Source organism: Ptychodera flava, chromosome 21 (genome assembly GCF_041260155.1).
Source record: "Ptychodera flava strain L36383 chromosome 21, AS_Pfla_20210202, whole genome shotgun sequence".
Classification (NCBI taxonomy): domain Eukaryota; kingdom Metazoa; phylum Hemichordata; class Enteropneusta; family Ptychoderidae; genus Ptychodera; species Ptychodera flava.
In genome coordinates this window covers 27,685,839-27,698,772 of record NC_091948.1, presented here as the reverse complement: position 1 = coordinate 27,698,772, position 12,934 = coordinate 27,685,839, and the positions used below count along the sequence as shown (strand labels likewise).

The 12,934-nt window shown below is 37.8% G+C and overlaps 1 protein-coding gene across 1 annotated transcript; it reads right to left on the bottom strand.

Annotated features, from left to right (window-relative positions):
- Positions 1 to 4,397: 4,397 nt before the first annotated feature.
- Positions 4,398 to 12,934, bottom strand: LOC139120943 (uncharacterized). The gene is made up of 8 exons (XM_070685532.1): positions 12,859 to 12,934; positions 10,345 to 10,437; positions 9,858 to 10,010; positions 9,347 to 9,438; positions 8,669 to 8,825; positions 6,471 to 6,688; positions 5,572 to 5,673; positions 4,398 to 4,541 (listed from the first exon to the last, which is right to left on the bottom strand). The coding sequence occupies exons 1-8, from the start codon at positions 12,932 to 12,934 to the stop codon at positions 4,398 to 4,400; spliced, it is 1,035 nt and encodes a 344-aa protein (XP_070541633.1).

Below are 12,934 nucleotides of genomic sequence, written 5' to 3'. Positions count from 1 at the left end.
CGACATGTACCGCGCGCATGAAGTGCGCTGGCTAAAGTGACTCCCCAGGGTATTGCTAAAAAGAGTTTTGTCAGATAAGCACGTTTTGTCAGATAAGCGCCGTACAGACGTAGGTCGCAGTGCGCCGGAGCGCCCGCACGCGACGGAATCTTTCTGTCTAAGTACGTGCCTTGCCATATGCCATCTTCGCATAACTGTTACTCAAGAAGTGGTACTTGCAGAAAACGGCGACCGATTAGCTATTGACAGCGAGGCCCTTTTAGGTGTATGCCTTTAAGATTGTGCTTGTGAACATGTGATCTGTGGCATTATTGTGACGATTTTCACATAATTGTGTTCAGTTTAGACTTGATGATGAAAAAGAACAAACCAGCCTAAAGGTATAGGTTACCGGCTCTATATAACAGCGCCATGCTCGAAACGCAAGGTTTTCCAGTAACTGCATTCATCTGTATCGAAGTATCTCTACAATACTTCAATTCAGTGACATCAAGTGGTGACATTTGCATATTCATATCATGTTCCAGGTTGATATTTCCATGCTACTGTCAAATACTGTATACCCGCACTTTTCTCTTTTGTGGTGAAAGTGGACTTTTTATGTCGTTGATTGATGTTTTTGACGAGTACCGTGGGCAGAAATCTCTCTCGTAGTCAAATATTTGGAATTGCCGTTTGAACGATACAACGAAACTTTAACTTATTATAAGCCTAATTTTGAACTCTAGAAAGCAAAGGATAACTAAAAACCTATCCAAAGGTCAGTAGTAGCTGATATTGGAAAATCTTTGAAAAACAAAGTGACAAATTAGGGGACAAAACATTGAAAGATAGCAACAATGAAGGACAAAGAAAATTAGCGACCGCGTATTTATTTATTTCCAGATCACAGCTATTATGATCTGCTGAGGGCTTAGGTCACAGTAGGAATTCATTTTCCGTAAAAGTTAGAATTAGAAATTAATGATGTTGTTGTTGTAGCTGCTGTTGCTGTTGTAATGATGGTGGTATCGTAGGAAAAAGGTAGGCACTCACGCCAGAATCTTTTGTTCAGAGAATATCCGGAAAACGCCACTCAATTTGAAATCGTAAATCCCATTTGAACACAAGGGATGCTTGCATATGGTTGTTTTCAAAATCTCTGAGACACACGTCAACTGGTTCTCTTTAAAGCTATAATGTCTCTCTAATCGTACATACATTCTGAACATCGACGGCTGAAGGAGTAACCATGAGGGTATTCCTTTCCATTTCTATTCCCGATAAAATGAAGTGGTTTGATGGTACAGGAAACAGAGTATACAACGCTTGTACCTTCTAAAAAACCTTCAGTCTCATATTGTACTGATCTAAAATTCATTCAGTGAAGGAACTCTAATGTTTCATTTAAACGTTGGAACCAAACCTCACACAAGTTGTATTGAATATTTACATTCGTTTGATTGGTTGGATGGCATCATACTCCGATGCTAATTTTATACCATACTTAATTGGTCAACCCGACCCATTTATCCAGCACGATTGCATGAGTGAGCTCTTGTCCCCCTTTAATCTTTTCTAGTACGCGGCTTTATACTTTTTGATTTTGTTCTCTTTATTGTAACTTTGCGATAAACTGGCGATAAAGTTTACCTTAAACCATGTTTAAGATTTTACGGAATTTCATCATCATAAAACATTTTATCGGCTACGGGAACATTTAAAACTAGGAATACGATTAAGACATATTCTTCGATAAGTTTATTTGAAATTATGCAACATGTAAAAACGCTTATCGAAGTGTGACCGCAGAAAATTTTTTCAGACATTGGCAACGAAAGCGCACAGTGTATTTTAACAACTTCTTAATTTTTTATTTGCAATTCAAACATGGCCATTGCACACATACGCGTAAACGCGTAAATTTATCCATCAAAGCCATCACCTGATCAGCAAGCTTTGACATAGTGTGACATTTTCAAAGGCAGTATGGCTTAACGAGGGAATCCGAAACATCTCCCCAAAGATGGGATGGTATTTTTGATTAGTAAAGTGCAAAAAGATGCAGCTAATTGGGCTTTAACAGAAGGAAACATAAAGAGAAAATAGTTTCTATTGTCATTTCCACATACACGCACCGAGAGGGAGCCAATAAACATACTAACACACGACAGGTTTTCAGATGTATATTCTAAAAGGAATTTTGATATGTGCTGCAATCAGCAAACTTTCTGCAAATCATCGATATAGCATTATGCCTTCATTCTTGGCAGTGTCGATGACTTCATTTTAAAGTAAATATTGTCATAACATTTAAAAAAAGGATATTTTTAGTCAATCAGCACTGTCTGTGTAATCGGCAGACTGACAAATTGTTTGACTTCCGGGACAGTTGCAATTTTTCAAATTTCAATTTTTATGGTGACAAAGTTTATGTTTTGATGTTCAGTGGCTTCCAGCAAGTTAAGCACCACAGACCTTGAATTTTACCATCGAATTTGACTCTCAGTACTGTATTGCCATATCTGTTTTTGTTTTTGTTTGTTCGTTTTTCAAAAATTACAGTATCGGTGAGACTGATTCATTACTTTCATGTCATTTTGTGCGATTAATGGCTTTTTCTCTCTTTAAAAACATGTGTTTTGTACACTATGAGTTAAAGACTTCCCCAAGGGGTTATTTTGTTTGTGTTATATTTGACAGTTATTTTACTAAAGGATTATTACACTTAAATTTTGAAGAGTTACAGAAATGCTGTATGTGCTGTTTTAAGTACTATGTAGAGGATGTATTAGATAGCACAATGTCTATCATAAATATACATTCTTGTTGATATTTCAGAATTTCTGCATGCAGTCTGAGGTCCTTGCTTCTTTTCATTCACATTTCACCACAGATTTTAAGATATCGGGAAATGTTTTCAATATATCGTCCTAAGTAATGCACGAAATGAAATGGCCATCCCCGTACATGTTTTATGAAAAATGATATCCCATCCCACCCACCCCCAAGCTGTTCATTCTGTCCAGTCCCTTATATGTATTCTAGAACAATACCGACAGTCGATAAAAGCTCATGGCTTTCACTTGACGTTTCAGGGATTTTGCGAGTTATTTTCACTGAACTTTTTTTCACAGGAACGTCCCTACTCGATTCTTATGTAATAATATCGCCTCAGATATAATATCTGAACAATAGGAGAATATCAAGGAAGAAAATGCACTTGTGATAAATATCCTTATTATTGTTAAACAAATGCAACACTGACATTTTAAATAAACTGCTTCTTGAGTATATTAAAAATGAGAGCAAATGTTGAATTTTCAGTACTGGAAACAATATTTGAATAAGTATCGGTAATAGAAGAACTTTCAGAAGCACTGCTGGCTCAAACATTGAAGTCAATGCCAATCATTCACGTTATGTGTTCATTTGGCATTTGGCATTTGTCTTATTATTTTAGTTTTAGTCTGTGACCCTAGATACTGTCTTTGTCTACACGAACGGCCAGTGGCCTAAGGCAACAAAAATTAATGAAACGTCTGAGACAGCAGGAATGTAGCTTTGCATAGCATGTGGAAATCTGATAAATGAAAGGTTGTTGGTGTTTACTCTGAGACTGAGACGTAATAAAGGCAAACGGGCTTATAGAAAACGAATTTGGAAGTAATGTTTCACTCAATATTTATTTAGGGTTAATCTTGTATGTTGTACACACCATGTAGTACGTCGATGTAGAACGGTAATATAAACAGAGCAAGTTCACTGTGATGTGGCTCATCTGCATCTCAAAAGTACAGTAGTTTATTCACAGGCCACAGTAAGTGAGGCTACCCACAATTCTCCATGATCTGTACACACGGAGATCACTCACTGAACTGAAGCAAATTTCTTCTGTACAGAGAACAACTCGGTCCATATTTCAAAATTCTGGCAACATAGTTCTGATCACTATAATTTTCTGATTTCTCACTGTGAATAATGAGAAGATCAACCCCTTTTCCGCGGAGGAGATAGCAATTTTGTAATTTTGTCGACACAGATTTTTGACAGCCGTACACAATATTTTCAAGTAAACTAAGGGAATAAGTTGCATCTGTGTTGGCAAAAGAAAGGGTATTGATTTTTTTTAATGTTCGTAACAAGGAAATTTGCATGTCTGACAGGTGGTATGATGAGACCATCTTAGTTGCTGATAACTTTATCTTGACAAGTGTGCAATTTTTAGCACCTCCAAACATCGACTTCTCAGTCAATTTACTCTTGAATTTTAAGCATAATCAACATTTTGGAACATAGTTTTAACAAATAATCCTGAACTTAAATTGTAAGTTAAAAATTGTTAAGAAACTGATAAAATTGAAAAAGCCTTAGCAAAAATGTCTGAGTGAACAAATCAAGGGGAATTGTGGGTAGCCTCACTTACTGTGATAGATTTCCGCTCTCATGGCCAGCCAGGTAACCCATGTTACCGGGTAAAATCGAATGTACCGACTTGTGAAAGAGTCGTCGCCCAATTCTTGGTAGACTACTGAGTTGGTGTCAGTATTCCCTTGGAAAACCTGAAACGTGTAAGATAAACTATTTTAAAATACCTCAACCAGTGACTTGATATATTTTTCTTACTATACGCAATAGAAGTTTCCAGTCTAATTGACACTAATTTAGAGACAGCATTGAAAGTTTTATTTTAGATCATATCGATATCTCAAAACATTAACGTAAAGAATTGTGTGTATTTGCATATCATAGAACGTTTTCTTGTACCAATTTTAAATGAAACTCCTACAGGTTCGCATAATTGTTGGTTTTGGATATGTGAAAATATCTAACAAACGTATGCTTAGCAGCTATTAAGCTGTTTTTCATTACTCTTTGCAAAGCTTGGTTTGATACAAATCGACTTAGCCACGTCTGAGAAAATACTCCAGATATCTCAAAAACATAGACACAATGGCTGCCAAAATTTCATTACTTTGCAAAATATATTACATGATCAATGAATATGTATAGTATTTGTTTACCAATTTTTCAGGAAATTGGTTGACATATTTCTGAATAATGGTCTTAGTCATAAAAAATTGTAACGAAATAACCTCCTGGAGGCTTTATAACTTTATTATCACAAATGTCACAGGCATCAAAATCTTATCATTTCTATCCATTGCCACAATATTTCTGCATCAGATTTCATTTTAGTCCAATTACCCGTTTGTGAGATAGAGAAGCAGCGGACATACAGATGCACGTATACGTACGTAGTTGGTAGTTAGCTTGGTAGATACATACATACATACATACATACATACATACATACATACATACATACATACATACATACATACATACATACACACACACACACACACACACACACACACACACACACACACACACACACACACACACACACACACACACACGGGCACGGGCACATTTACAGACGGAATGACATAATACGAGATAAGCCCCTGTCTGTGAACATTGGAAACTGAAAAGGGTAATTTCTCTAATGATTCATAAAGCTTATTGATGGAATATTCAAATATTGCTGTTACTTTGGTGGTATAAACACATGAAATGGTAGCTAACCTTCGGGTTTCCAGAAGAGTCGGTCACGTACAGCCAATTACCACCATCGTCTGTGTATTTTAAATTGTATGAGCTAACCCATGCATTATTGTATCCTCTTCCCTGCATAAAAGTGTGGAAAGAGTATTATTGTCATTAACTCGTTTCATTAAGATTTAAAATATGCCAAAGATATAGGAATTTTATTTCAGGGCTAAATTTCCACGGCATGCAAATAGGCAAGAATCTCTAAATCGTAGAAATATAGCATCAAGGACTCGGAAATAGCGTCACTCAAAATTCAAACAGGGACGCTCACGCAAAGTCCAACGAGTTGTTTAAAATAATCCCCTAATGGATATGTCATCCAACGCAGGGCCGCAGTCTGACCAAATGGGGGGGGGAGGGGGGGGCGCAGAACCTAGATTAGCTAGGATGTGTAATTTACATAAATTTACATATTGACAGTATGGAAATTTGGGGGGCAACTGCCAACCCCACCCCACCCCCACCCCCGCGCCGGCTAAAGCCCTGAAGTTACAAAAACGAGATGAATGAGTGCAGAATTATGACTTCCTCATTAAAACATCATCATATGCGATATGAAAAAGAGTACTCATTATGGCGAAATACACTACAACCATTATTTGATGGTAAATATTACATGTAAGTTTGCTCTTGTAAGCCAGACACATCTGCCATTTTGAATTCATGAAAGATGCACATCGGAGAGCTATATAGCCCTAGCAATCAAATCTGGACCATTTTCTCTTAGATTTCAAAGATCATCGACAGTACCTTCTGGATTTCTATAAACTGCCCAAAAGTGTTTCAATCGCGACCAAAGAAGAAGGCAATCTACTCATCCATGGTGTTTCATTCGACATGCCATTTGAAATCCGTATACCTTAAACTCTCACCTGCGTGGCCACCTTGCTGACCTTCCGTGGTCTCCCAAGATCAACTTGCATCCACTGTCCAACCGTCTGAGCTCCGAAGTTTGTGGCCCAATGATAGTGATTGTTGTTCAGCCTGCCAGCAGGGGCATCATAGCCACCTGGGAACTCACTACTTGCGGTCATCTGGGCGTCAGTGATAGCGCCACTCTCCAATCCGACAGGGACGCTCACACACGGTCCTGTTGGAAAAAATAGCAGTTAAGGAACTGAACAAAAATTACAGGGAGTGAGTTTTTTATTATTATTATAATTCTTGATTGTTACTCACGATAACTCTAGATTTTTTACAGCAAACCTTTTTTCATAGAGGTTGAGGCACACCGAAACAAATTTCTGAATTGAAATAAATAGTAAATAGAAAGCCATATTACCAGAAAATATACAGCTAAACATATTAAAGGGAAAATAGTATCAAACAAAACAAGAATTACAAAGACCTGTCTTCTACAATCATTAAAAAGATCATTGATATTCTTTGATGCAAGCTTTCTCGTAGCTTTGAAACAAGGATTAAACTATTTAATTTTACTTTAAGGTGTAATGGTAACCATTGTAATCTGAAATACAGATTCTTGATTTTCACAGTAGAGTCCGTGCCAGAAATTAAACGAATTGCACGTCTTTGGATACGCTCTAGAATCTCTAAATTGGCAGTCGATGTAGAACCGCAAACATTAGAACGATATTAACAAAGATACGGTAAAATGAAGCTACAATAAAATATTTTCTAAAACGTGAAGTCAGAAAACGCTTCACTCTCGATACAAGGTACAGCTTGGGATAAACTTTAGATTCAGTGTAACATATGTGACCATATCAGTCCAGATTATGATGCAGAATGACACCCTGTAGTTTTTACTCTTAACGTAATCTAAGTTAACGTTATTCACAGAAACCGCAATTGACTGCATACTAAGATGGGGCCTTTTTGTGCAGATGTTGTCTCCGACGAAAAACAACCTGTGTTCGTCACAACCATTCACTAATGATAGTAATATCTTTTTTTCAATACTGTCGCGATTTTAGGAACATTATTACAAGAAGTATGGGGTGTAATATCGTCAGCAAATATTGTGTACTGAGAACTATTCAAATAAAGTGGCAAATCACTGACGTACGTGATAAACAGCAGCGGACCGAAAAGGTCAAGGGTCAAATGAGAAATTATCTGTCAATTAAGATATTATTTATATGGACTTAGAGGGGAAGGTCATTGTTTCTTGCATATGAAAATTGGTAAGCGTCATTTGTCTTCTTGCAAACACTTTTGAAGAGAAGCTATTTTTCGCGCAGCAACATTTTCGAAAAACACCGCCCCCTGTAGTTACTGCCAAGTCCCTTAGACACCACGAGTCTACACTTCACAGAGTCGAATCACCGGCAGACTCTGATTTTCGAACGGGTCGGAGTTCGAATTCAAATTTCAATCGACATGTGATCAGATGCATGCATCTGCAGTATTGTACATGTATTACTCTTCGTTTCGGTAACTCAGTTCATCGCTGTATTGCTTTAAGGCAAACGTATATTCTCAATTGCTCACGATGCTGTTGATTTTATCACTTATTAGGCCTACAGCATGAAAGTTAGAAGCTAAATAATGATGTTGAAAATCCCACATTTGCTCGGCGGAGTTGATGGATGTGACCCATATCTATACATATCAGATCTAAACGTGTAAAAGAATCCAAATCTGGTCTCGGTCACCATAGGAAGTTTGCCTCGAAGGTACATTAGATTATTGTCCTCAAGTTCCTAACATAGCAGCAGATGTCGGGAAATTATAGGTGACAAACAAAATATTTTTCTGTGGTGCTCAATGTTCTTAACATCCTCGCTATTTAATCACCATTCTTGTTTAATTCTGCTCGGCATATGAAAGCTTCAAACTCATACAAAGTTAAACCATAAAATAAAATCAACGACATTTTCAAATCGTTAAAGGATGTGTTTTTGAATGACTTCCTGACGAATATCTTGCAGAGAAGCCACTATCAATGTCACCTTATTGGATTAGAAACAGTTGAAGATTATTAGAAAGATCTGAAGTGCGTAATATTTCTTATGGCGTAATTAAACCTTCATTCAAAGTAGATGAATTTGAAAGAGTCACATCAAATCTGCATTACCCATTGAAAGTTATTTCAGGGTATATTTACCGATTGTTGTTGCCTGGCTCTGTTCCCGCGTTTTTTCACATATGAATCCACAACGTTTGGAACAAGCTGCTGCTTTCCATCTACCAACATTCGCTGCCGACAGAAAACCACAATCCCCATTTCCTGGTTCTGCGGCTGCCCAGTTCGTGTATGACGGCTGTTAAACAATAAATCACCTTTTTACTTATGTAAGTCTACTTGTGAGCCAAACAGATTTCTGGTGGACAGGAATATAATTATCTTTCAATCCATGGCTAATACTTGTTTAAATAAGATTCAAGTAGGAAAACTGGATCATCGTCTAAACTTCGGTGTCGTTCATAAATAGAACATTTACATCACTGTGCTTGAAACGTTCGATCCCAAGATAACTAGTAGGAGGAAAGCATAGACTGCCGATAGTCCCTTGTGCCTTTTTCTATTTTTGGTATAGTCTCTCGCACATACGAGGATTTGGTGGGGGTTCGCAAGCATAGCGCTGAAGGCGCGAGTCCGGAATGTCGAAAGCATGACCGTGAGTGCCAATGGCATTGGGCCCAACATCGGCCCTCGACTCAGCCGTGTCCAGCGTTACTGCAGCGACGAAAATGCAGACGACTGTTGACAGCCGTCTAGAAGAAAGCATTACACCGCGACTTTTGATCATTTTGTCTCTTTATATTAATCTGATAAACTTACTGCTGATCCATCGTCCCATTGCCATTCCCCAGCACTCTCATCATTCCGAAGACCTATCCATAGATCAACCTTACACAACGAATCTGTTAGGCCTGCGAAGAGGAGAATATATACTTGTTAGTAAAAACCTCACTGTGTGATGATCGACGATAAGATACAGCAAACAATTTGCACTGGATTGAGCTATCCCTCTGCCGCACACTGTCGACGAATCCAAAGACGGCAAATATCGCGATAAAACAGCAGTATGCAACTTTGATTCAAGTTTGCCTGTAATCTTGATGAATTCAGCTTACTAAGCCTGAAAAGCAAAGAGCGTTTGATAAAGGTGAACACTGACCATGGACCCTTGATTCACGGGTATTGGTCAGGCATTACAATATGCCCCGTAACCAAACGTCAATTTCTCCAATGCTGTTTCGGTTTCCAGTTTCGTTGACTAATATCGATTGACATCTCACGAAAGAAAGAAAATACATCGGTTGAATGTGTCAACGAGTGTGAGACTGACCTCTCGCATACAAATCTTCCTCATTTTCATCGATAGTAAGAAGGTGGCCGCCCTTTCCAGCACACACTGTCTTGGCCTCTTCGTATGTGTACCAATTGGACTGATAGACATAGTAGCAGTCATCCTTGAAGTTGTCCCACTGAGGTGGGCAGTCTAAAAGCAGAAAAACCAAGGTAAAGCAAAGTTGATACAATGAAATTTAGTCTGTTGAATACAGTCAAGGAAGAGGAACAGCGAGGAGAACACAGGATAAACGGTTACATACATACATACATACATACATACATACATACATACATACATACATACATACATACATCTGTATTTATATCGGTTTGTTGGAACGAGACAGGAGACAGACAGAGACAGACTGACAGACATACAAAGAGAGAGACAGACAGACAGACAGACAGACAGACAGACAGACAGACAGGCAGGAAGGCAGGAAGAAAGAAAGACAGACAGATAGACAGTGAGAGAAAGTTACCTTCTGCCAGTGCGATGTTGAGCAACAAAGATACAGTTACCATATATAAAGTCATCTTCATCTCTTCCAGAAGACAGAACTCTTTGCAAAAGTCTGCAAAAGTTAAAAAAATCAATATTGTCACACGCAGTGCTGTGTCGCGCGTTATGACACTGAATTGTCCTTTTGAATCAATGTTACAGCGAATATGAATGGTTAAATATTTCGTGTCAGGGAGGAAGTACTGATTCTGTCGTTACGTTAGTGTCCACCAGGTCTCAAGTTTTGTATTAATCTGTTGTTGCTACGATTCGGAAGCTAATGGTAAGCCATTTGTGTCACAGTTGCATTAACTTCCTAATTCGTCTCAATTATCCGGGGCGAAGGTAAAGAAGTCTCCTCATCGTTTGCACCTGATTGCTCATAAAAGGAGCTTGTATATCCTCAGACAGACGCGAAATGAAATCTACAGTAATTTTTCCCAAAATGAACATGCACTTGGGAATGTACTGAACGCGCATGACTAAATGTGAGAAGTTGGATGTAGTTTGCAGACTTTACACTCAGATTTACACTGAGATGCTCTCACAGGTGTATATCTTAAGTATATGTAAAAGAAAATTGCGTAATTGTATGGAATGATCATATCATTCCAACATCGTTGAATTTTTGGGCCACAACGAAACGATAATCCTATCCTTAAATGTTTTATGTTTTCAATGGGTAGTATTCAAATACGGTCACAACAATTTCTGTTAAAGTGAAATAAAAGAACTAAAATAAGATGAAAATACATAGATGAATCAGATATGAACAGATTCTTACAATACCTACCTTGACCGACAGCGTATCAACAATCGGTATTGGTGTTGATTCAAAATCACTTCTGTTTTAAACTTTTCAAGCAAACACATTTGCATATCATGCCATCGTTTCGTGTTACTATTTCCACTCTGCTGTCCAATTCTCGGATACCCCTAGATTTTGGCATTATTATTCTTTTAGAGGGAAGTGAACTGTGTTTTGCTTTTGATTTATGTGTTTGACAAATAAAGCGGGCTAACATGTGGCTATTCGGCAAATATTGCTATGAAAACCCATACAACAAAACGCCCACGATAGCCACTTTTCTGAACTCAAACAAATAGTGGGAAAACGCATACAAACAAAAGTCTAGTTGTAGCCTCTGTTCCCAGAGCTCTGCAAAATCGAAGTAGGCGTCTCGTCGATGATAAAATATCCCACAGAAGGGTGTAATACAGTATCAGTGAAATTAACGACAAAGTAGAGATATTCTGTCCTGAGGCTGGGAAATAAAGAAACGTATCCTTTTGTCGACATAGAAATTCGGTCATGGTATGTATATTTTGCATCAAACTCATCACAAGGGACTGGAATGAGCTACGATTTCAAGTCTCTCAATATTCAAGGCAATTTTACAAGATATGCAGGAAACCTGGTGCACATGCCTTTTTCCTGCTTTCAGACTTTCTCGGTGTTTTCGTCAGCAAATCATATCGAATTTTAATTGTTTTAAATCAAATCTGAAAGAAACTGCACTGATTCTCACCAGAGCTTTGGCTTTACTCGCCTACATACGTTTTCTTTACTGATTATCGTAAAAGATAAAAAAATCTCCCTTGAGTTCGCAGACGATCGAGTTCAGTTATATCGCTTTGATCTCGGTACCATTGTAACTCAGTGTTGGCTGGTTTGATTTTGCTGTGCCTCTCCCTTCATTACTGATCTCTCTATATAACTAATTTGAAAGTTACCAGCGCTTCTTTAGAAGCTGTTTTTAGTCCATTGTTACACAGGCAACGTTACAGACTATATTTTTCTCTGTCTTGAACATTATTTTGTAATTCCGAAGTACGTATAAAGGTCAGTAAATGATTAGAATTTTCCTTCATCTTGAGTAAAACTTCATCGTCAGGGAATGTGATTGAATTTGCATCATTGACACGCAATTTTCAAAGCTGTAAACAGTGAATTTGCATCATTGACACCTAATTCCCTCTTCAAGACGCTTGGAAAAGTACATACTAACGTATATGGCATACTTATCTAATAACTGTATACGAGATGCAAATTATGTAAATTTCACATATTTGACGCCCAATGAGAGAATATCAAATACTGTATTTTTCAATGAGAGAATATCTGAATCACTTTTTACCGATCAAGGGTTATAAGGTCATCAGTGATTGGAAAGATATCCAAATCAATCTACATACAATGTGAGAATTCCTTTTAAAAAGAGATGAAAATGGACAATCTTTAGCTGGGTATCTTTGATGTGTAACTTTACACTTCATCAATAAACTGCCATCGATTGATCTTCAACTGCTTTGTAAGTCTCTACTCTGTCCAAGACCCCGAAGTACCTCTCTACTGTGAGTGAATCCGAGACAGCCGAAACCACAGACAACACAATATTTTCAAAAAAAAATCTTCTACCAAAATGAGAATATTAGTCCCAAAATTTGTATTGTGGCAATTTCATCACTTGAACATGTGCTTATCATTTCTAACCCTGATTTCCCACCTCCAACGCTGGATTGACCTCCAATGCTGGGTTAACATTTGATGACCATTCATTCATGTTCAT